The sequence below is a fragment of the Megascapheus bottae genome, chromosome 1 (assembly GCF_031878675.1).
Source record: "Megascapheus bottae isolate mThoBot1 chromosome 1, mThoBot2.hap1, whole genome shotgun sequence".
Lineage (NCBI taxonomy): Eukaryota > Metazoa > Chordata > Mammalia > Rodentia > Geomyidae > Megascapheus > Megascapheus bottae.
Genome location: NC_143509.1, coordinates 16,908,647 through 16,934,824, shown reverse-complemented (window position 1 = coordinate 16,934,824; position 26,178 = coordinate 16,908,647). Strand labels below are relative to the sequence as shown.

General features: G+C 38.8%; 1 protein-coding gene across 1 annotated transcript in view; it reads right to left on the bottom strand.

Annotated features, from left to right (window-relative positions):
* Positions 1 to 25,007, bottom strand: part of Rsrc1 (arginine and serine rich coiled-coil 1) — a 249,324-nt gene extending 224,317 nt beyond the window's left edge. The window contains exons 1-4 of the mRNA XM_090328487.1: positions 24,985 to 25,007; positions 23,285 to 23,558; positions 12,354 to 12,556; positions 11,632 to 11,757 (exon numbers count right to left, since the gene is read on the bottom strand). Coding sequence (XP_090184613.1) covers positions 11,632 to 11,757; positions 12,354 to 12,556; positions 23,285 to 23,558; positions 24,985 to 25,007 — 626 coding nt within the window. The remainder of the gene's footprint in view (positions 1 to 11,631; positions 11,758 to 12,353; positions 12,557 to 23,284; positions 23,559 to 24,984) is intronic.
* Between the last annotated feature and the right edge of the window lie 1,171 nt (positions 25,008 to 26,178).

Here is a 26,178-nt window from a genome sequence, read left to right as displayed (position 1 = left end):
CCCAGAGAAGAAATGACTATCAAAAGAAGGCTATCAAGCTTAAAGCTCAATCCATACATTGAAAATTAATGAATGTACACCTATGGTTCTTTGTAACAGCAAATAAAATTATCTTTGGGATGATTACTAAATTTCTAGGTTGTGAGCTACACAGGGAAAGAAGCATTTCAATGAAATATTTGTAATACCTATAAAATGAGTAAGAGTTGGGCATGTTGGTGCATGTCTATAATCTCAGTCTGCAGGAGGCAGGATGTCTGTAATGTCTAAGATCAAACAAGCCTGAGGTATACTTCAAGACCTTGCCTCAGGAGGGGTTAAAAAAAAGAAAAAGACAAGTGGGCAAAAAACTACATTTTGAACTGGAGCAACTACAGATTCAAAAGTCCTGAGACAGAACAAAACCTCTGGAGAGAGAGAGAGAGAGAGAGAGAGAGAGAGAGAGAGAGAAAGAGAGAGAGAGAGAGATGTGTATGTGTGTGTGTGTGTGTGTGTGTGTGAGGTGAGGTTAGCTGGGTGCCAGTGGCTCACGCCTGTAATCCTAGCTACTCAGGAGGCTGAGATCTGAGGATCACGGTTCAAAGCCAGCCCAGGGAGGAAAGTCTGTAAGACTTATCTCCAATTAACCACCAGAAAACCCTAAGTGGCACAATGGCTCAAGTGCTAGCCTTGAGTTGAAGAGCTTAGAGACAGCACCCAGGCCAAGAATTCAAGCCCCATGACTGATCAAAAGAGAGGGGGGGAGGTCATGGACTGGGAGTATAACCTTGGGGAGAATGCTTGTCTAGCATGCCCTGGGTTTAATTCCTTGGTACCATATACACAGAAAAAGCCAGAAGTGACTGTGACTCAAGTGGTAGAGCACTAGCCTTGAGCAAAAAGTACTCAAGAACAGTGCCCAGGGCTTAAGCTCAAGCCTCAGAACTGTAGGAAAGAGAGACAGACAGACAGACAGACAAATACTGGAAGTGGCTCTGTGGTTCAAAGTGGTAAACTAGCCTGAAGCTGAGGAGCTCAGGGACAGCACCCAGGCTGAGTTCAAGCTGAAGAAGAAGGTGCAGGAGGAGGAGGAAGAGACTGAAAGGGGAGGGAAAAGGGACAGGTCACATCACAGAGGGACATCAAGCCTTATCAACATTTCTGTTTGATTCTAAACCACTAAAAGGAGTCACCATCAGGTTTGCATTCAGCTGCTACCATGTGAAAAACAAATTGAAGAAGAAACTGCAGAAAACTATTTTTAAAAATATATATTATAGGGTCGGGAATTTGGCCTAGTGGTTCAGTGCTTGCTTAGCATGTGCAAAGACCCGGGTTCAATTCCTCAGTACCATATACATAATAAAAAGCCAGAAGTGGTGCTGTGTCTCAACAATAAAAATTATTTGAAAAAAATAATCATGACATCGGGGTCTGGCAGAGTGGCTCAATTTGTAAAGTATCTGCCTTGAAAATGCAAGGATACCAGTTCAAAACCACAGTGTACTCCACCAACATATAAATAAACAGCTTTGTCACTAAAAAAAAAAAAAAAATACACACACACACACACACACACACACACACACATTGTGTAATTTGGGAAAAAATATTCAAGTTACATTCTGGGCTTCATAAAAACAACCTGTGACAGTAAATAGCTCAGTTAGTAACATATATTAGGTCTGACACTGTTACTGAGCTGGCTTATTTTATTGAGGTGATACAAGGTCTAACTCCATTTTAAGGACTCTAGGAAAAATACATCCATATACCAGAATCCTCACAGAGGACTAGGAAAAATTGCCAGTGAATTCATTACTAATGATCACTGAGAATTTGAGTATCACTCAGTGCTTCATTTCAAATGTTTTCTATTACATGCTTACCAAAAACCATGTAATAAAACAATACATATTTAGGAAAAGAAACTGTACATAAAAACAAAGTATTATCATCTATGATTACCTGGCAACTCCACTTCTCTCTGTCTCTCACAGAATCTGTAATTAAAAATTAACAAATGATCTTTTCAAAGAGCATCATATTCTGGCACTGTTAGATACAAAACTCTCCCAATGAGAGATCACAAGTTCCTCTCCAATGAAAGAGCAAAGGAGTTTGTCCTTTAGCCAAGGACAAAAGTCAGACTAATCAAAAGCTCCCCAACAAAAACTCCCTGACATCAACCAATACTTCACCAATAATTCAGTAAAAGAACATTCAGTATTATACATCCTGATCTTTGCAAAATGGCTCATCTGTCGGTCAGGGATCTTTCATTTGCCATTCAAAATGACTAATCTATGCTGAAAATTATGTGATACAGATTTTTTTCTTAATGTTAACAATGTAATTCTAAGTGAAAATCAATGGCCAGGAAAATTATTATTTATACATATAAGTTTAGGCCAGGAAAACTATAATTGTATGATATCAAAGAAATGTTCTTTAAGATGATCTAAGAAAAGTGTTCTAATTTTACCAAGAATAAGGATATTTATAAACGAATGTTTAATGATTAGCTTGGAAAAGGAGAGCAAAACTAGCTTAAACAATAAATAACCATTAAAGAGTGTTCAGTTAGAGGTTAAAATATTCTGCTCACATAAATTTTTATAGAATTTTATCCCTACCACTCTAGCAAAAGTATTATGCTCTAATAAGAAGTATCCTAATCTTCACCCTGCAATATTTCCAGGCTGCTATTATTATTCTCATTTCCTTGAATAATATCCATACTCCAGGGCCATTTTCGATCTCATATTCAATATCATGCATGCTTGTATCAAGGTTCCTTTCTTCATATCCTGTCACAGTATCAATCACTGCCTCCTGTCCACTCAATCCACTTTTGATTTATCAGCCGCCGTCTTTCTGGACTCCATAACTCGACCCAAACCATTTTAACAAGACATTGACAAATAGCACCCAGTATCACATCAACCTGTTCCACTTAGTAAACTAAGAAACAGTAACTGTGACATCTCTGCATAAGTATTCCATTCTATTCCCCAGACTGATGTATATTAATGAGGAGATGGTATTTGAAATGCTTCTTCCACATCAGCATCTAATATGATCAAATTAGGAAATGGGATGATTTATTAAATTTTGTAGAGCTGAAATATTTCTTTATATCGCTATATGTGTGGTTTCAGAAAGTGAGCTGTTGCTTTCAATTTTTCCACTGAAGATGTGCCTGCATTTCACAGACGAATTATTGTCTTTAAAAAGATTGCAAGAAGGCAAAATGTTATTAAGCAAATGCTCAGTAAAACAAACTAAATCGGTTTTAAAATTCCTAATTTAATGTAAATCTTGGTTGTTTCACTGAAATTCAGTTTGTGATCTTATTAAGTCATATTTGCATCGTACTGCCTTGCTGTAGGACCATTTTAAATTTATAGCATTACCAAGCAGCTTCCCTCCTTGACTTCTAACATACAGCTTCAATAAAATAATTGCTTTCAAAGCACATGTTTTGTTCTGATTTTTGGATATAAGACAAAATAAAGATCAATAGGTTAATAGAAGAATAAAATGAAAGTTGAAAATCAACTGTTTGGGGTATTTCTATAATTTTTATAATTAGATGTTAAAATATTTATTAAAGTATTCTCTGGTTGAAATTTAATAAACGTTTCATGGGCAGCTTAAACATTAAAGAGATTTGAAGGGATATTTAATATATTCACAAGAAAAGCCAAAGTAGAAATGAATAAAAGAATAAATGAAAATCTCTTATTTTTCTTAAGCAAATTCTCTTCTCAGATCATCTTCTATTTTCTAGGTAACTGCATACTCCAAAAGTCAAACTCTACTTATTTCAAAACTGAAAAATGTCCAAGTTTAAAACCTGCCTTTTAGTGTATGTCTAGCCTGATGCCAGCAACCTGGCCCTACACACAACTATTTTCCAAGGAACCCCAATCTTTTTTCTCATCCAGGGACAAATTAATAGATTACAGATAAATGAACTGCAAAGAGGTTTGCTTCATTCATCAGGTAGAAAATAGCTGTCAAAGTCAACAGAACTCTAAGAGGAAAATATTAGTACAAAGTATGCGTCATCAGTACAAAATTAATTATTTCCAGATACTTACTACGTAGAGCTTACATAAATAGAGATTGTGTGGTCACTTTTATGTAGAGTGGACTACTAATCACCCTATGTTAAAGAAGCTAATCTAATTTTAAATTAAAATTTTTAGAAGTGTTCAAATTGAAGAAATAACATAAAGATTAATAAGTAGTTAAAATATAACTCAATCTCTCTCCTTAATGCCCAAGACAATAATGCTAGACAAATACAGATCAGAAATGCTGTCCTTTGGTCCTTAGATAAAGACACGAAGAAAGTGAAAATTAAAGTCTTTTTAAAATTCTGTTAAGCCACTTAAATGTAATTAAACATGAGCACATGAGCACATGGTCACATATCAAGGAACAATTTTTAAAACATTTACAAAGACATTTATGCTAGGTTTTAGAGTTTATAAAATGCTTTTTTGTTGTTTGTTGTTGTTGTTGCTATTCTGGCTTGGTTTTGGTCTTGTTTTAACAGGTATGCAAGTCTGAACTCAGAGTCTTGTTCTTGCTCGGCTTAGCTGCTTAGCTGTCACTGCTACTTGACAGCTCTGTCCTGGCTTTTTGCTGGTTATTTTGGAGATGGGAGCCTCAAACTTTACTGCCCAGGGTGACTTTAAACTTTGATCCTCTAGATCACTGCACCCTGAATAGCTGGGACTACAGGCAAGACCACTACTGCCCAGTTAAGAAGTACTTTTGGGGGCTGGAGTGTGGCCTAGTGGTAGAGTGCTTGCCTATCATGCACAAAACCCTGGGTTTGGTTCCTCAAAACCACATAAACAGAAAAGGCTGGAAGTAGTGCTGTGGCTCAAGTGGTAGAGCACTAGCCTTGAAAAAGTCTAAGGACAGTGCCCAGACACTGAGTTCAAGCTCCAAGACTGGTCAAAAAAATATATATATATATATATTTTTTTTGTTGTTGTTGTTGTTGTTGTTGTTGTTGTTTTGAGCCAGCCTAGGCTGTCCTCAAACTGACAATGTAGCTCACCCAAGCTTGAATTTAAAATCCTCTACCTTCACCCTCTGAAGAAATAGAAAAATTCTTAAGTATGTGAAAATTAAACAATCTCAAACAAGCAGTGGCCCAAAGAAGAAATCACAAAGCAATACCTGGAGACAAATAAATATGAGAACACAGCCTTTGTTGAAAGCTGGCTCTGGTGACTCACACCTATAATTTTAGGTACTCAGGAGGCAGAGCTTTGAGGATCACAGTTCAAAGCCAGCCTGGGCAGGAAAGTCTATAAGATCCTTATCCACTAGAAAACTGGAAGTGACACTGAGGGAGAGTGGGAGCCTTGGAGCCAAAAAACTCAGAGACAGCACCCAGGCTGAGTTCAAGCCCCATGACCAATCGAAAGAAAAGCTTTAGGGCACAGCACAGACAGGATTAGTAGGAAAGCTAATATCACAAGTGCTTACAGTTTTTAAAAAAGACTTCATCAATAATCTAACTTAATATCTCAAGAAACTAGCTGAAAGAAGGAAAATGGCTGAAAAGAAGAAATAAAGAAAAAATAAGTAACTGAGAAAGTTTAGGGGACAAAATCACAACTATTAGCTTATTTCAATAATCCGCAAAGTTGACAAATGATCAGCTAGATTGGGAGGGGGGGTGGGAGGAGAAAATTTCTAATAGCTAAAAGCAGGAAGGCAAAAGGAGTCAAAAAAGGATTACAGAAGACTATCAGTTCTGTGTTCCCCCCAGAAATGGAGGGACAAAGAGTAAACCAATGCTCACCAGATACTACGCTGAAATTGAACTCTACAACTTGTGGTCAGGGAGGCTGGGAGGGGAAAAACTCAAGGAAAACAAGGGAAGAGGTGACACTGCTCAAAAAGAAATGTACTCATTACTTGACTCATGTAACTATAACCCCTTTGTATAGTACCTTTACAGTAAACATTTCTTCTTAAAAAAAAAAAAAAAAGACTACCAGGAATGTCAACAAACTATATAGCCTTGAGAAATAAATAAATTCTTAGAAACAAGATCAAGGGAAAACGGCCCATACCTACCATTTCTCTAACAGAGTAGTAGATGCACTAACCAGAGCCGAGAGAAGCACAAGAGAAGTGGCTGAGTTGGAAAGTAGCAACGTTATTTATGTCCACAGTTGGCACTGTCTTCTATGTAGAAAATCCTAGAGATTAATTACGTGCACATGCACGCAAACACATACACAGAACTAGTAAATGAATTCAACAAAGTTGCCACGCTAAAAATCAGCTGCATTTCCCTAAAAATCAGCAATAAAATTAAGGAAAGAATTCCATTTACAATAGTATTCACAAAAAAAATAGATTATGAATGAATCTAACCAAGAAGGCAAAATGACTATAATGAATACTATAAAACACTGCTAAAGAATAAAAGCACAATCAGGTCGTGGTGGCTCACACTTGTAATCCTAGCTACTCCAGAGGCTGAGATCTGAGGATTGTGGTTCAAAGTGAGCCCAGGCACTAAAGAACCTGAGACTCTTATGTCTCGTTAACCACTAGAAAACTGGAAGTGAAGCTGTGGCTCCAGGGATAGAATGGTAGCCTTGAGCTGAAGAGCTCAGGGACAACACCCAGGCCCAGAGTTAAAGCATAGACAGAGAAATAGGAAGTACCCTTGTTCACGGATCTAATGACCAACACCGCTAACATGTCATCCAGCTCAAAACCATCTCTACATTCCAGGCAATCTCTATCGGATACCAATAGCTTTTTTTTTTTACAAAACTAGAAATAGATTCCAAAAAATGACTTAGAATCTCAAAGGACTCTAAATATACATGATCTTTAAAAAGAACAAGGCTAGGGCCAGGAGTTTGGCCTAGTGGTAGAGTGCTTGCCTAGCATACACGAAGACCCAGGTTCTATTCCTTGGTATCCCACATACATAGCAAAAAGCCAGAAGTGGTGCTGAGACTCAAGTGGTAGAGTGCTAGCCTTGAGAAAGTCCAAGGACAGTGCTCAAGCCCTGAGCTCAATCCCAGGACTGGCAAAAAAAAAAAAAAAAAAGAACAAGGCTAGAGTCCCCTGATTTCCTGACTTCAAAACATACTTCAATCCTATAGTAATCAGAGCATATGGTAGTAACAGAAGACAGACAGACACCCCCCCCACACACACACACACAATCTGAAACATGATAGCCACAACATAAAAGCTAAAATCAGAAGTTTAATTAAATCTTCAGATGCTACTATACACCCATCAATTTGATTAAAATTTAAAAGACAAAAAACTCCAATTATTGATGAGTGTATTTAATCAAGCTTTTCATAAATGCTGACTTTATAATATGTAATGACAATCATTTTGTAAATCATTTGGAAAACTATTTGGTTATTTCTTATATAACTAAACAGATTCCATCTTATGACTCAGAAGTTCCACTGCTATTTACTTAAGAAAAAAGAAACATGGATATCTTCAAAAACCACTATAACAAATGTTTATAGCAGCATGATTCATAATGATTCATAATTGACAAATCCAGGAACAGCCAAAGCACCCAAATAAACTAAGCTTACCAAAACAAAAACAAAAACAGGAATATTGATACACAAATGAAAACATGCTGAGAAAAAGAAGACATATGCAAGAGATTATTGCATAATTACATTCACACATAATTCTCAATAATAATTCTAATATTAGCAGGATACCAGAGGCTCATGCCAGTATTCCTAACTACACATCAAGCTGATTTCTGTAGGTTTCAGGTTTGAGGTCAACCCAGACAGAAAAGTTTGCTAAACTCCATCTCCAAAATAACCAGTAAAAAACCAGGACTGACTCAGTAACAGTAAATCACAATCTACTATCTATCTACTTAGGAGGCTGAAATCTAAGAATCAAAAGTTCAAAGCCAGCTCAAGCAGGAAAGTCTATGAGACTCATCTCTAACTAACTATGAAAAATGCTGGAAGTAGAGCTGTGGCTCAAGTGGGAGAGGGCCAGCCTTGAGCACAATAGTGCAGGTCCTGGCACAAGTGAAAAAAAAGCAGGGCTGAAGGCATGACTCAAGTGGCCAAGCCAAACAAGCTCTGAATTCAAACAGCAATACGACCAAAATAATAATTTAACAGTATCATGAAATAGCACTCAACAATAAAAGTAATCAATATACACAACTTAAGTGAATTTCAAAACTATCCTAGTGGGGCCGGGAGTTTGGCCTAGTGGTTAAAGTGCTTGCTTAGAATGCATGAAGACCCGGGTTCGATTCCTAGGTACCACATACATAGAAAAAAAAAAAAAAAAGACAGAAGTGGAGCTGAGGCTCAAGTGGCAGAGCTCTAGCCTTGAGAAAGTCCAAGGACAGTGCTCAGCCCCTGAGCTCAAGCCCAGGACTGGCAAAAAAAAAAAAAAAAAAAAACAACTATCCTAGTCCTAGTGAATAAGAGATAGCCATAAACAAAAAAACAGACAGTTTGCTGAGTGTGATGGGGCACAATAACAAATTAATTTGGTCCAGCAAGACTCTACCTCTCGCATTAAAAATAAATAAATAAAACATTGGGGGCCGCGAGTATGGCCTAGTTCCGGTATACCATGTACTCAATACCACATAATCAGTACCACGTACACAGAAAAAGCTGGAAGTGATGTTGTGACTCAAGTGGTAGAGCTCTAGCCTTGAGAAATCTCAAGGACTGTGTCCAGGTCCAGAGTTCAAGCCCCAGGACAGGCAAAAAAAAAAATTAATAATAAAAATAAAAAGAAAGTTGCTGGGTGCTGGTAGCTCACCCCTATAATCCTGGCTACTTAGGAAGATGAGATCTGAGGATTTAGGTTCAAAGCCAGCCTATGCAGGAAAGTCCATTAGACTCTTATCTCCAATTAACTCCCAAAAAGCTGGAAGTGGAGCTATGGCTCAAGTGGGGGAGCACTAGTGTTGAACAGAAAAGCTCAAGAACAGCACTCACACCCTGAGTTTAAGCCCAGATCAAAACCAGGGGAAAAAAAACAACAACAACAAAAATAAAATAGTAACAGAATCTACACAGAAAGCTGAGATCTGAGGACCACAGTTCAAAGCCATCATCGAAAGAAACACCCATAGACTCTTATCTCCATTTAATTACCAAAAGTCAGAAGTGTAGTGAAGCTGAGATTCAAGTGATAAAAGTGTGCCTTGGGTTAAAAAGCTAAGTAAAAGCACCCTAGCTTTAAGTTCAAGACCCAGCACTGACAAAAGAAAGGGAGAGAGAAGAGAAGGGAAAGGGAAGAAGAAGGGAGGGGAGGGAAAGGGAAGGAAGAAGGAGAATTAGTCCCACTGAGGTAGGACTGGCATGCAGGTTAGTGTGTATAGTGCTTGTCTAGCAAGTGTGAAACCCTTGGTTAAATCCTCTGTAATGAAGGGAGCGGAATGAAACACACACACACACACACACACACACACACACACACACACAAGTTTAGAAGTAAAAAAAACAAAAAGAAGGTCAACTAAGGTATATTCAAGAAATGTAATATTAGCTCCTTAACAGATATAAGACAGAAAATCATATGTTACTGTCCACAGATGATGACAAAGACTTCAACAAAATTCAATATCAGTACCAATTTCTGGGGGGTAATAGGAGTGATGGATCCTCTCAACACAACAAAATACATGCACTTTAACCTTAAGAGCCTGTAGATACACTAGAGGCATTTTCAGTAAAATCAGGGACAAGACAAGGATGTATATCGTTTCCACCACAATTTAACATTATACTGAAGTTCAAGGCAAGGAAATTACATACCGGAAAGCAAATGGAAGAAGAGAATTTGAAAAAAAGTAAAACTATTTCTATTTGCCAACAGGACAAACCTTGGAGTATCAATGAAAGTAGTAACTAGAACAATAAAAGAACTGAGTAATACAACAAGATAAAAAGTTAAAAGAAGGTTTGTATAAAGAAAAACTTGTTAGATGGTGTATGTGCAAGAAATTTCATTAATAATAGAAGTAATAAGCAAAACTGCTTTGGAATAAACTTAGCAAGAAATAAACAAAAGTTGAGAAAAATTTCAAAACATTCCAAAATTAAAAAGAAAACAAAAACCCATAGACTGCTCAACATAAATATGTCAATTGCCCTTAAATATTTGGCAAAATACCAATGAAAACAATATTAAGCTCCTGTAATAGAGTTAGATGTGTTAATATCCAGGTTTACATAAAAGCAAAAATGTTCATATGAAAAGAATCACCAGGTAAATAATGAAAAAGAAAAGCTTAAAAAGGAATGAGGAATATTCCTACCTACCCCGTAAGAATACTAAGACTTTAAGTATGATACAGGCAAATAGACATAGAAAGCCAGACCAGGGAAATGGATATAAAATCTAGCAACAAGGCCCGTATACTCACAGAAATTTAATATATTACAAAGAGGCAACACATATCATTAAACAAAGCTGAACTTTTAACAAGTGAGGATATGACAAAAGCCAATTAAAGATGAGAAAAGGACATCCATGGCTTACAGTACAAACCTAGAATATATTTAAATGTTAAGGGAAAAAAAAAAGTATCCTAGTGAATTCTTCTGTCTAGATGTAGATAAACACTTCATGGTCTGAACGTAGAAAAAGACATAACACAAGAAAAGAACAAGTTTGACCACATAAAAGTACAAAACTTTACAGGGCCAAGAAACACCATAGAACTGGGCACTCTGGCTCACGTCTGTAATCCTAGTTACTGAGGAGGCTGATATCTGAGCACCATGATTTCAAGCCAGCCAGGGCAAGAAAGTCGATGAGACTCTTGTCTCCAATTATCCACCAAAATACTGGAAAAAGTGAAACTGTGGTTCAAGTGGTAGAGCTCTAGCCTTGAGGGGTTAAAAAAAAAAAAGGAAAGAAGGAAGAAAGGCAGGCAGGTAGGCCAGCCAGAGTCAAAAGATAATTGAAAAACTCTGAGAAAACATGTTTTATGTATCATAGAAAAGAGGCTAGTAACTATAGTAGATAACTCTTAAAATAACAAGAGCAAAACACATAAAAGAAAACCCACACAAAAAGCATAATGTCTAACTTCAGTTATAATAACAAAAAAAAATTCAGGCTACTCTGAAATACCACCTCTTGTCCATCAAACTAGCAAACATTCATAATACAACAGCACATTCTGTTGACATGAAAGAAACAGGATGCCCATATTGAACTGACTGGCATTTGATGATTGTGATTGTGTGTGTGTGTGTTATATGTGTGTGTGTGTGTGTGTGTGTGTGATTCAGGGGCTTGAACTTAGAGCCCCTCACTTTCAGCTGGCCATAAGTGAAAAGGCTCTTAGAAAAAAAGTTAGAAGAAAAGCCCAATCTAGCCAACTAGGCAATGAAATGAGAAGCCTGAGTGTGGCTTCAGCCAACAGCCAGTAACCAATGCCAGACACATGAGTGAGGTGAAACTGGACCATATAGTACCTGTCAGGCCGTCCTCTGACTACAACCGTGTGAAAGGCCCAAGTGAGATAAGCAGAATTGCCCATTGAGGTCAGTTACAATGACAGAATCCAGTGAAAATAAATTACTGCTGCTTGTAGCCACTCAGCTTGGAAGGACATACCTTCTTGTTCTGCTTTTTGACCTAGACCTTTGAAGTCTGTAGGATTTGCCCCGACCTCGAGAACGACTTCGACTTCGTTTTCTTCTAGAGCCATAAGAGGAGCTGCTGCTTGAACGGTGCCTGCGTCTGAAATAAAATACAGAATGTTGCTGTAAAAAGCTTGCATTGCTGAGAATGTGGTTCCATGGTAGAGTGCTTGTCCAGCATGAATGAAACCCTGAGTTTGATTCCTCAGCACCACATCAGAAGAAAAAGCTGGAAATGATGCTGTTACTCAAGTGGTGGAGTGGTAGCCTTGAGCACAGAGAAGATCAGAGACAGCATGACTGGTTAAAAAAAAAAAAAAAAGCTTGTGTTATGAACCTTAAGGAGAAATCTAGAGTCTAAAGAACCATATCACATTAGCTCTACTGCCTTTTTTCCTAGATGTAGATTAAAATGTTACTTTTCATACATAGTCAGATGACTGATTCATGACTTGGAACAGCTACAAGTACAGGCATTATATGTCTTAAGAAGGATACAACCTTCCCAATGTAGCCAGGCAAAAGAACTACAACAGCTTATAACTACTTGATACAAAGGCTGAGGACACAAGACCCAAAAACTAGACCTGGACTTAAACTGTCATAAGTATATAACTAAAGAAAGAAAACTGTTTCATCTAACAATATTAAAAATGTAACAATAAATGAATATTGTATAAATTTTATGAGCATTACCTTCTATCATAAGAATGTGAACGGGACTGAAGATCTCTGGACCAAGACCTTGACTTTGACCTGGATTTTCTCCCACTCTTCTTTCGGCTGTAGGTTCTACTATCAGAAGAACTGCTTGAAGATGACCGTCTTCGGTGTTTCTTTTTTCTCTTGCTTCTGCTTTCTTCTTCAGTGTCTGATGATCGGCGTCCCATTTCTATAAGCTTAAAAATCAAAGAAAAATACTTCTAACGTACTGAATTAACACAGAGTTAAACTTGGTGTATAATTTTTTATGAGACTTTGTTAAAAAAAAAAAAAATGAGAGAGGACTGGGAGTGTGGCCTAATGGCAGAGTGCTTTCCTGGCATGCACGAGGCCATGGGTTTGATTCCTTGGCACCACATACATAGAAAAGGCCAGAAGTGGTGCTGTGGCTCAAGTGGTAGAGCTCTAACCGTGAGAAAGCCCAAGGACAATTCAGGGGCTTGAACTCAGGCAAAAACTGAGAGAGCAATAGAGATGACTTTGATTAAAATGCAATGCATGCATGTGGGTGGGGTAGAGGAGGCTGCAATAGCTATCTTGCTGTTACCCAGGCTGGCCAGGCCTAGAGCTCCATCAATGGATCCTCTGCCTCAGCCTCACACCCACCACCGCAACTAGTTACAATCAGTTACTTTGTAAGACATTTTAAAAGCATACCCCTAACAGCAAAATTTTTAAATGAGCCTGGCTTTTTGACAAGATACAAAAAATACCTCTCATACAAGTTTCTAGAATAGCAGGAAACTTACTTTTTTCAATTTTTAAACAATCTGTATACCAAATTTTTTCAAATTTCTCAAGGGAGTCAGCCCTGAAAACATCTCATTGTATCAATTTTCTGGTATCTTACATTAACTTGTTTTATTAATTATATGATACCCTGTTTAGTAATCAACCAGGTATTCCTTGATTTTCATATTTCCTGAAGGCAAAAGATTTTTTTTACTGTTTTAGAGTAAACTTTTTCAAACTGAGAATTCCAAACATAAAAATGAATTTAAGAGGCCGGGAGTTTGGCCTAGTGGTAGAGTGCTTGCCTATAATGCACGGAGGCCCGGGTTCGATTCCTTGGTACCACATACTTAGAAACAGCCAGAAGTGGTGCTGAGGCTCAAGTGGTAGAGTTCTAGCCTTGAGAAAAATCCAAAGACAGTCCTCAGGCCCTGACCTTAAGCCCAAGACTGGCAAAAAAAAAAAAAAAAAAGAATTTAAGACATCAACAAAGTACAAACTAAATCAATGCATATAACCATTTCACTTATAAAATTTGGGGGACAAGATGTTAAGGAAAAACCTACAGCTCGTGCAGTCACTATGAAGTCACCATCTCTTTACATCTTCCTTGTATCTGTGTAAAATGACACTATCATTGTTTTTGAAAGTACTTAGGCAATTGCAATGAAAAGCAATTTTTAAAAAGCAAATGCTTTCTAGCAGTACAATCCTATGTCTAGAAATTACAACTAAGAAAAGATTAGAAAGACAAACCCAAACAGGTTTTTATTACATCACTATTATAACCCTATCTGTGGAGACAACCACTTCACAAAGCAAGTACATGTAAATGAAAAAAATAAATCACAATGTTTAAATGAGTAAAATATTTTCCACAACATACATAGTTTTCATTTTTTGTTACTAAAAGCCACTTCTATATAATTATGATAATGTTAGTATGTCTGGTATAAAAAACAGAAATAGAATGTTAATTTTCATTTTTAGGAATTATTACTTGACTTACCTTAAAGTCAACCTTTAGATTCTCATGTACTAGCTTCTCAGTTAAAATAATTACTATCATCCAGTCACATCCCAGGTACTACTTTTTATCACATATATAAAAGTTCTCATCCTTTTTTTTTTACTAATTATGTAAATTAAATATTATTACTATCCACAAAGTAATATGTTAACTTACTGCTTTATTTCCAGAATTATTTGGTGAGTATGGATCTATGCGCTACCATGCCAAATTCTGCTACCACGCTGGTAACAACAACTGCCAGGACTAACTCAAAACCTCAGGCAACTTACCTGGACCCAGACACACCAAGCAATTCAACTGACATTTTACAAATTTAAAATTTAATAAAATATTGGGAAGACTTAAAGTTCAAGCTTTCACTAAATCATCAACACATTTTCATAGTGAAAAGATCACTCTGATTCTGCCCAACTTTAAAATAATTATGAATTATACACATATCTGAGGTCTCTATGCATCTACATACAGTACACATCTACATATATGTTTATAGCCATGTAGACATCTACTATACATCCAGTAAGGAACATGTTCACAGTGTGTGTTACAATCTTATAACCAGGAGCTGGTGGCTCACACCTGTAATTTTTACTACCCAGGAGGCTGAGATTTTAGGATCACAGTTCGGACAGCAAAGTCCATGAGACTCTTATCTCTAATTAACCAGAAGTAGAGATGTAACTCAAAGTGGAAGAGCACTAGCACTGAGCATTATTTGTTTTATTTTCCTTTTCTCCTTTAAAAACTACAGATATTCTTTACTCACATCACTAAGATGACTTTTCATTACCTTATATGATTCTACTTTTAAAATGTTGAAATAAGATGAAAAGGATAAATAAGTATAAAGTCACAAGGATAAAGAGACTACAAGAGAAAAAATGAACAGTAGACAAGACATGTCAACAAAATCTTAGCAAATGAAAAACAGATGGAGAATTCAGAGCTAAGGAAGTTGAATACCAAGCAATTACAGAAAGTTCCAGCTAGAGAAAAACCAATTCTCAGCAGACACAGTGAGGCAGGAGGCTGAAGCCTGGCCTGACTGAATAAAGGGAGTGTCCAGCTCCTTCCCCACATTCTCTCCCCAATCCTAGCAGTAAAGGATGTCTACTGGAGCTGGAGCCTAGAAAAATCAACGAAGTACTAGGGCCAAGGACTCCTTTAAAACAAAACAACAACAAACAAAAAGTGGGGGGGGGGGCACGGACTGTGATGCCAAACTAAAGTGAAAGGAATCCAGTAATCCAACCATAAATCTGTACCTCTGGATACTTCCATCCAAGAATTCTGAAACCAAGAAAGTAAACTGGAGGATTCTTCTCTGTAAAAACTGAACAGCAGCAGATTAAAGATATATGTGTGAGAGATTACAGGTGTGTATGTGTAGGTGTGTGCATGTGCGTGTGTAAGTGCCAAGCCTCCAATAAATGCTGTAATACAGCTCTCAGGTGACAAGCTTAAATCTAAACAAAGTAAACATTGTTCCATAAACTTCTTTTCAGTTTAGTTTTTTATGTGTATGTGCTGGTCCTGGGGCTTGAACTCAAGGCCTAGACACTGTACCTGAGCTTTTTTGCTCAAGAGCAGAACTCTACCACTTGAGCTATAGAACTGTTTGGGATTTTTTTTGGGGGGGAGGGGGGGTTTGCTTAACTAGAGATAAGAATCTCAAGGAAATTCCAGCCAGGTCTAGCTTCAAACTTCCATCCTCAGACCTCAGCCTCCTCAGTAGCTAGGATTACAAATGTGAGCACTCAGCTTTTCAGTTAACTTTTATGTGACTGTATAATAAAAGGTAATGGAATATGTAATAAAAAGCCTTTGTGGTTGAAGACAAGGTCTGGGTGTAGCTCAGTGGTGAAGTAGAGTGGGTTCAGTACCCAGCACCAAAAAGCAAAAAATAAACAAAGACTCAAAGCAACTCATAGTACACAAAAAAACATTTTAACAAAAATAATTCAGTGTCCTCAAGTATGTGTAAGAACATGATACAATAAAGACAAACTGGAGAACTCTTAGAGAACATTTAAACAAATGATAAACAATTTTTTAAACACGATAGTATTGGAAGAGATGGTCAAAATTTTACGGAAGGTAAAAAGGACACAACCTCAATGTCAGACCGGAAACCATGAAACTACTACATGATAGAGTAGGAAAGACACTGGAACCCATAGGCACAAGCAAAAGATTCCTGAACAGAATCCCAGGGTCACAACAGATTGGAGAGAGACTAGCTAAAAATAAAGTTCCTGCACACATAAAAGCATAGCCACAAAAGTAGAGAGACAGCCAACCAACTGGGAAAAGATATTTACCAACAATACATCTGACAAATGCTTAATATCCAGTATCTACAGGGAACTCAAGAAACTAATCCCCCCCCCAGACCCAACAAACCATTCAATAAATGGGCAAGAGAACTAAAGAGAGACTTATCAGAAGAAGAGATTAAAATGGCAGAAAAGCATATGAGAAAATGTTCATCATCTATGGTCATAAAGGAAATACAAATAAAAGCAACCCTAAGATACCACCTTACCCCAACAAGAATGGCCAAGATTTTGAATTCAGACAATGACAGATGCTGGCGGCGTTGTGGAGAAAAAGGATCCCTACTACACTGCCGGTGGGACTGTAAACTAGTTCAGCCACTCTGGAAAGCAGTGTGGAGGTTTCTTAAAGAACTGAAAATTGACCTTCCCTATGATCCCGCCATACCACTTCTGGGCATCTACCCTGAGCATCATAACCCAAGATATGATAAGGACACCTGCTCAGCTACGTTTATCTCTGCACTATTCATAATAGTCAGGCGATGGAAACAACCCAGATGCCCTATTGCAGATAAATGGATACAGAATATGTGGGATATATATATATATATATATACACACAATGGAATTCTATATAGCCAACAGACAAGATAAAATATTGGCATTTGCAGGGAAGTGGATGAAGCTAGAGCGCATCATGTTGAGTGAGACAAGCCAAGACCAAAGGAACAAAAGGCACATGGTATCCTTAATATGTGGCTATTAAATCCAAACAGTACAAGAGCAAGGACTCAATTTTTGTATACCCAACGCTATAGACATGGTATTGGAGAGAAACACAACTACATAGATATAAATACCTATGACTCTATAATGTTTTATTACATAGTTTAATATATATCTATGATATACAAACCCTTACCCTAATTTTGATTATGTTCTAAAAACTAAGTGCCAGTAATTGTATATAGAGATTCCCTTTTTGAATACTTGTTTGTAAAACATGTCATTTGAAATATGATATAAAAATAAATATTAATAAATTCTTTAAAAAAAAGAACACAAACCAAAAAAGTAAAAAATTACTCCAGGAGGTTCAATGTTCAATTAATATACATTTCACAAAAAAAAAAAGAAAAAGAACAGAAAAAGAAACAAAGGAAAAACTAAATTCGAAGACTTCTCAGGACTGGAAGGGTGTCTGGGCCTAAGTCCCTGGGATACTGGTGTTTCTCATGGAAAAGCCGGGGCTCAGTGGTGGAGCACTTGCTCAGCCTGTGCCATCCCCTGGGCTCCAGCGCCAAAAGAGGAAACTTCCAGACAAAAGAATGGGGAAGTACAGGGCTTTCAACAGCAGCCCACAATGGACACTGATTTTCAAAATTCTTTACGGAAAATTAATTTCAACCTAGATCCAGATCATTGGCCACATATGGAGTTATAATACAAGCATTTTTATAAGTAGAAGGTTTGTAAATTATGCCTTACGTCTTCCCTTCATCCCTGTGTGCTCCATCAAAAGGGTCTCTGTGCAGCACAGAGTACCCAGATGGAGAAGAGGTTCAGGGCAGAGCCTATGGAAAGGCACACACCAGGAGAGGAGATCCACAGAGCTGGCCCAGGCCTCTGGCCAGTTACAAAAATTCCATCAGAGGACCTAAGGGGTCAAAATGATTTCCAACACTAAAACATTGATCTAGGGCTGGGAGTTTGGTCTAGTGGTAGAGTGCCTGCCTTAGCATGCATGAAGACCCAGCTTCAATTCCTCCATACCACATACATAGAAAGAAGCCAGAAGTGCTGTGGCTCAAGTGGTAGAGCTTGAGAAAGCCCAAGAACAGTGCTTAGGCCCTGAGTTCAAGCCCCAGGACTGGCCAAAAAAAAAAAAATTACTCACAGCATTAAGTTCTGAACTTCTGAAGAAACTTGGCCTACATTGAGGATACCTTAAGGTAAGCCAGGGCAGAGACACTGCATTCTTCACTGCCACAGTAAGTTCTTAAAGATAAAGAGTCTGGAGATGTAAGCAATGGCAGAACACTTGCCCATTGTGAGTGAGGACCTGGTTCCACCCAGCACCATTTTAAAAAATTTGTGTAGTACTAGTACTTGAACTCAATGGCTGGGTACTGTCCCTCAAGGCTGGCACTCCACCACTTGAATCACAGCTCCACTTCTGGCTTCTCCCTGCTTAACTGGAGATAAAAGTCTCATGGACTTTCCTGCCTGGTCTGGCTTCCAACTATGATCCTCAAATCTCAGCCTCGGATTACAAACATGAGTTATGAGTGCTCAGCTTTAAAAAAAATCATTTCAGTCTGTGTGTGTGAATATATTAAATATTGCATGTGACAGGAAATATACAAGTTCAGTTTTATATTAAAAATGTTGGTTGATTGTGGAAAAATCATCTGTAACTGAATTTTAAGCGATACTTGGGCAAAAGTGAAAAATGATCCATTCTCATTGTTTTCTTTCAAACAAATATAGCTTCTTCTCATATTAAATGTTATTTATATTGCAATGAAATGGGGTCATTATTGTTTATAAATAAATTTATGAGTATTTCAAATATTTCAGTAAATATTCATAAACATAACCCAAAATTTAAAAAAAAAGGTCTTGGAGTCCTTTGAAGGATTCAAAGAAATCCTAAGACTAAAAAAATGTGAGTCAAACACACTACTCTAAGTTACCTGTAGTTGCCCAAATTCTCCAATTGTGCCTTGCGTAGTCATTCCCTGTGAAAGGCCTAAATACCTAGAAAAAAAGATACTGGGTACTAGCTCCTTAGTATCCTGTAGCTGACCAAAAAAGAACTGGAGAGGGTGGGTATAATTTTCTCTCTTATAATTCCAGTTACTTGGAAGTAGAAATAAGGAAGAATAGGGTTTGAGCCCAGCCCCAACAAAAAGTTACTGAGACTCCATGGTTAGCGAGTAAGTTAAGTGCCATGGCACACACCTGTAATCCCAGGTACATAAGAGATAGGAAAATCACCGTCAGACCTATTCTTGGGCAAATAATTTGAGCTATATCTAAAAAAATAATAATAACTACAAGTATAAAGGACTTGAGAAGTGTCTCAAGTGTTAGAATACCTTTGTAGCTAGCACAAGATCCAAATTCAACTCACCATACAACCAAACATTGTACTTTGTTCTAATTACAAATGGCACAACTCATCCATAATAGTAGATTGATAACTTTCAGCCGAGTAGCTAATGAAAACTAGAAAAATCCTTCCTTAAAAGAAGCAAGTAGAAAACAGATGAAAAGCCAGGCGCTGATGGTTCATGCCTATAATCCTAGCTACAAAAGGAAGCTGAGATCTGAAGATCTCAGTTCAAAGCCAGCCTATGCAAGAAAGACCATGAGACTTGTATCTCCAATTAACCACAAAAGACAGAAATGAAACAGTCACTCAAGTGGTAGAGTGCTAGCCTTGAGCAGAAAGCTTAAGGGCAGTACTCAGTCCCTGAATTCAATCGCCAGGATAATCACACACACACACACAAAAAAGTGAAAACCCATGAAAAAGTGTAACACATGGACATTTCAGAAAAACTACTCTAAAGTATGGTGAAACTCAGTAAGAAAAAGTAATGAGCCATGAATTATAATAAATTATGGCCTACTTTATTCTGGAAAAAAAAAACAAAACACTAAAAGCAAATCAGAGGCAGATCCTAAAATGGTCTTCTCAGTTCTTATTCACTCTCTCTTAGATTTCCATGCCATAATGACTGAATACACATGCTCATTCAAGTCACAGCCCTCCACTTTATTGCACCTTCTAGTGAGGACACACTCCAAACATACCACATACCCCGCTGGTAAGAGCAATGAATGGAAGACATGCCATGCCGACGAGTACCTCTTTCCTTATGACAAAGACAAAGGTGAAATCACTGCCCATGTTTATCAGTTCCACAAACGGACAATCTTATTCCACTGCTGCAACTGCAAGACCCTGCAGGGTTCTCAGCTCTCTAGCTTACCAATCAATCTCAGCTCCTCTAAGACAGAACCCAAGTCACATCAGGTAAGGGCTACAATCATTTACAAATAACTTATTCTAAGTTGAAGGCTCACTGCCAAAATGTGGCGGCATGTGTAAGTCCCTCCTTCATCCGGTTATTAACAAGGACATAGAGCAGTTACCTGTTTCAGAAAACAATTAAATCAGTTGGAGAGAATGAAAGTTCCTAAAGGACAAGCTAGTTCTTAAGTCAGTCCCTACCATACAGAACTGCTTCTCTTGGCTATATGTACCCCTCCAAAAAAAAGATAGAAAAAGGTAAAAATGGGATGAACAGAACTTAACATACAAAAAAAATCCACAAATAAGTACAGCAAGATGCAAATGAAGCAAAAGAAGAGAGGTAAAATTCAGGCATAAGCTGGATTGATGGCTCAAGCCCATAATCAATCTACTTAGGATTATCTGAGATCTGATGATCAAGGTTGAAAGCCAGCCTTGGCACAAAAGGACCGAAGACTCTTATCTCCAATTAACCTCTAAAAAAACGGGAAGTGGGGCTTGGCTCAAAGGTAGGGGGTAGTCTTGAGCTAATGAGCTCACAGACAATGCCCAGGATGATGTCAAGCCCCATGACAAAAAAAAAAATCTCAACACAACCAGAGGGGAAATAAAAAGCACTGCTATTACTACTACTACTACTACAAGAGTACAAAAATAAAATAGCCAGACACTGGTAGCTAGCCTCTTTTATCTTAGCTACCCAGGAGGCTGAAATCTGTTGTGTGTTTTTGCCAGTACTGGGGCTTGAACTCTGGGCCTGGGCACTGTACTTGGACACTTTTTGCTCAAGGATAGCATTCTGCCACTTGAGCCACAGCATCACTTCCAGCTTTGTGTGTGTGTGTGTCCCCGGCCGGCTTTTTCCGTGTGTGTGTGTGTGTGTGTGTGTGTGTGTGTGTGTGTGTTCCCGGGGAATTGAACCCAGGGTTTCATGCATGCTAGGCAAGCATGCTACCATTAAGCCATGCTCCAGGCCCTGAGGGCGGAAGTTTTAACCAGCATCTCTAACCAACAAAAATGTCAATGGCAGAGTGCCAGCTGTGAACTAAAAAAGCCCTGAGTTCAAGCCCCAAATAGATATAAATAAATAAAACCAACTATTGCCCACCAGGAATCTCCTAACTGCTTGAAAAGCAGAAAACATATCTATAAAAATAATCCTATATGACGCAAGTTTTTTGGGGGGGGAGGAGGGAGTCGGTCATTGAGTTTGAACTCTGGGCTGGGGAGCTATCCCTCTTCAGCACAAGGCTAGTGCTCTACCACTTTGAGCCTCAGAGCCACTTCTGGTTTTCTGGTAGCTAACAGAAGGTAAGAGTCTCACGGACTTTAGTACCCAGACTGGCTTTGAACAGGGAGTCTCAGATCTCAGCCTCCTGAGTAGCTAGGATTACAGGAGTAAACCTGTAAGGCTAGCTATGATGCAAGTTTTCCAATGCATAACAACTGCTTACACTGAGAGTGAAGGGGATAAAGTTGAGTCTCTTTCCTTGATGCCATATTTCCTCCTCTAGTATATAGTGAGTCCACTTAGTAATTTTCCCTGCCTGAAAAGAAACTGAGTACTTACAGACCTGAAGATTAGCAAGGATCTCAGTTTACCCAAAAAGATGCACCTGTCATACTTGCTTGGACCCTTAAACTGAGAATTCTATAACCTCCCTCCACTCACCTACAACTTGTGCACCTAACTTCAGATTCTTCCCTGTGTCAGGACATGGCAAAAAAAAAAAAAAAAAAAAAAAAAAAAAAAAAAAAAAAAAAAAAACTTTAGCTATTTACAGCTTAATTAGATAAAACAAAAAATAAGTTCCCAATAACTCAGAAAATTTTTGAAAAAAGTATTTAGGTTTCCCATGTGAATTAGGAAAACAACCTCTGAGTGAGAAATAATGTTAAGATTAACCTAAGGTCAAAAGCAGGCAACATGTATTCTACTCCATTATTACTGAGACTTGGGGGGGGGGGGGGGTTAAAGGCAACCAGTGAACAAAAACTTGCTAGACTCCATCTCCAAAATAACAAGCAAAAATTAAGGCTAGGGGCTGGGAATGTGGCCTGGTAGTAGATTGCTTGCCTAGCATGCATGAAGCCCCTGGTATCATGTAAACAAGAAGAGCCGGAAGTGGTGTTGTGGCTCAAGTCTAGCCTTAAGCAAAAGAAGCTCAGAGACAGTGCCCAGGCCCTGAGTTCAAGTCCCAGGACTGGTGCAAAAAAAAAAAAAAAAAAAAAGGCTTAAGGAGAAGCCCAGCCTATTAAGCTCAAAAGTACCACTAAAAGAAAATAAACAAATAGGCAGTGCAAAGCCCAGAAGTCACAGGAATACAAAGACTAAACATAAGCGAATGTGTATGTACACTGTCTCAAGACCAGAAGGTCTGTTTCTCCTGCTTGGCCTCTCCGAAGGCAGGGGAGGCTGCGGATAGAAGCCATGCGGGCCAGAGGACAGAGCAGAGTGGGAAAGGACGAGGGCGCCAGGATGCAACCTCCCTCTGGACCCAGCCTTGAGCGAGGTTCCAATTCCTAGATGAACTAGAAGCCCCAAAGCAGCAATCGAGGGGAGCCCCGACAGAGGTGCAAGCAGCTAAGGAGGCCCTCGCTCCAGCGCCCCGGGGTCGACCGACGTCCCGGTCCTCGCTTGGGCCCCGGCGGCCGGCGAGCGGGGCGCATGCGCGGCGCGCAGCTCCTCCCGGCGCGGCGCGGCCCACCGCCCCCCCACCCCTCCGCGGCCGCCACAGGCCGCGCCAGGCCCCACGCCGCCTCCAGAAGCAGGGCCTCGCGCCCCGCCGCCGCCGGGGACGACCCCCGGCATTACCTGGGTGCCCACCTTCCGACTCGCACGTCCGGTAGAGGTGCCAGGACCGCGGACCGGGCAGGTTTCGTCAGGTCGAGGCGCCACCGGCGTCCTCGGAACTGGCTTCAGTTTAAGCTCAGCGCCTTCCTGGTTCCAGCGCCAGGCAGCGCCAGCCGAGCTTCCGAGTGCATCGATGCAGGCTGCTAGGGCGAAAGGAATGCCGAGGAAGTAGATCGGTCTCGCCGCCAATTTTTTGTTTGGTGTTTGTTTTGCATGCTTGTATAATTGGATTTGCCTGTTCCCAAAAAGCAATAAAGGTGCGACTGAAGGACTGTACTACCTAGCTAATCGCCCTGGTCGTCACAGATAATCAATAAATCTGCATCTAGGAAGTTATGTTTAAGACAACCACTCCTTGCAAAATTGGTTAGCCTGGGCTGGGAGGAGGGGAAGTTCGCCCAACAATAATAAATCCTGGGTGTGTGTCTGTATAGAGTCCTGTGTGATTAAATTCTAATGATTTATTTGCAAAAATGCATTAAAAGTCTGCCCTGGAGGTGAAGGCACTCGCAGGTTGAGTGTAAATTAGTTTCTCAGATTAAAGGAACCGGTTGGAGGAAAAATAGAAAAGAAAAAAAAATCTACCGGATGAGAGAACAGGAAGTTTCTTCAGGAATAGAAGGCAAATGTGTACATATTTTTTTTAATTAAGCCAACAAACTAAAGCATGTCAACCTCTCTAATTCATACTGCATTACTTTCCCATACATGAAAATCTCTATTTTTCATTATTCACCATACGAACGCAAAGATACGAAGATACAAAAATTGTTAGCCTCAGTTTGGGTGGACTAATTGATGTACAGCTGCTAAGTAAGCCAAGGTGCAGTTTTCCACAGATACTGTCCAAGTTGAAATCACCTCCTCCAGTAACTACTTTTGCTAGTTTTGAAAGAACATTTCTAATACTTTAAAATGCTACATGTTTCTTTTCAATGACTGGAGAACTGGGGTTCTCCTCGGGGTTCGGAATTTTATTGAAACTTGTATATCTGTCCGCAGATTATCAGCTGAGTTTTAACTTCAGTGATTCTCTTTGCAAAACTGCTCTTTAAAATGTTCTATCTGTGGAAATACTTGTCATTTAATAAAGAAACAACGCTAGAAGTTTATAGCATTTATTGAAAACGTTGGATTAAAAAAAAAAACAAGCTTCCCCAAAAAGGAGACTTATAAGGAATGCGGAAAGGGAGAGAGGAAGAAATGGACTGTAGCAGAGAGTGGATATGGCCAAAATACATTATGTACACGTATGGACATTTCATCATGAAAATCATTACACTGTACACTTACTATAATGCCAATAGATTTTGTAATTAAACTTCACTTAGGTGAGTAGCCGTCTGGGTCCAGACACTGCAGACTTCTCATTGCTCTTTCTAATATCAATACTAACATCCTCATATTTAAAATAAGTTAGTGAGCTGAGATCATGGGAAAATCTTTTGGTCAAATTATGAAACAGCAGGTCTGAGGTTATCTTTAAAGTGGGTGTTTTGCCCTCAGGTTCAGTACATGAAATATAACTTTAGATGTAAAAGTTGTGTGTATAAACGGAGAAAGAGGTAGCTGAAGTGGCCTCTCCAACTTCCAATAGTGCTTAGGAAGTTGCTGTTTATGAATATGTATTTTACATAGCCCTTAGAGAGCTCTTGCATTACCAGGTCCATTTAGCTGACCCCATTATTGGGCATTCTGTTGCTTAAAAAAAAAATCTTTAAGACAGAGTCTCATGTAGGACTAAGTTTTATGACTATTCCCCTATAATACCAGAGTTAAAATGGCTATAGGTAGTATACTAAGACTCAGTGTGAAGTTACATTTCTAAATTCATTCTAACTATGAGAAGTTTGAGTTTTTGAGTCTCTTAGGGAATGAAAGCAAATGCTTATATTATTAATTTATACCTAAAATACCTACAAGCTACTACTACCAAGATTTTAATGGTATTTTCCCTAAAAGTAGCACAAAAAAAGACATGTTTTCAGAAGATAACTTCAGGGAAAAAGCAAAGCAGCATTATTTTTCACCTGTTTTAAATTCATCAAACAGGAACACTTCATGTGTAGTACAAAATGATAGTGTATACAGTCTCTAATTATATTCATTTGAGAAACCTTATATACCGAAGTTTAATAGTGTTCTCTTTTTACAGACGTTTCGGGTTGTTTTAATAGAACTTGTCGAATTGTTTGCTTACTTTAATACTTTAGCCAAGAATTAGGTCTGTGTCTTTTGTTGGGCAATTGCCTTTTAATTTTTACCAACAGTGTTAGATCCATGATAATGAACGCAACTAAACATCAGAAGGAATGTATTAATACTCCATGTACTTGCCAATGTTCCCAAAGTCACACTCCAAGAAGTATATGTGCTTACAGTCAAGTAAATAACTTTCCCATGTAAATATTTGGTAGTGAATGTATGTGTGGTAGGTATTTGGATCTTCTCGGCCAGAAAAGACAGAGGACTCAAGAAAATGCCTGTTCCTCCCACTTAACAAACCGTTTACATTAAAAGATCTAACATGCAATTTTTATATTTTGAATCATAGGAGAGGGAGAGAGAGAGAGAGAGAGAGAGAGAGAGAGAGAGAGAGAGAGAGAGAGAGAGAGAGAGAGAGAGAGAGAGAGAGAGAGAGAGAGAGAGAGAGAGAGAGAGAGGGGCAGGCAGAGCGCGCATTCTCCAAGTACCTCTTTTCCACAGCCCACCATCAATACACGTAAATGGGACACGAATTTAACATTGTTTTCAAGCTCGCAGAGAGTAATCATTTCTTTTTCAAAATCAGGAAACCAACCCAAATGTTTGCCTGGATGTGGACGCAGAGGCCGGAGGAGGCTGGAGTCCGGGCA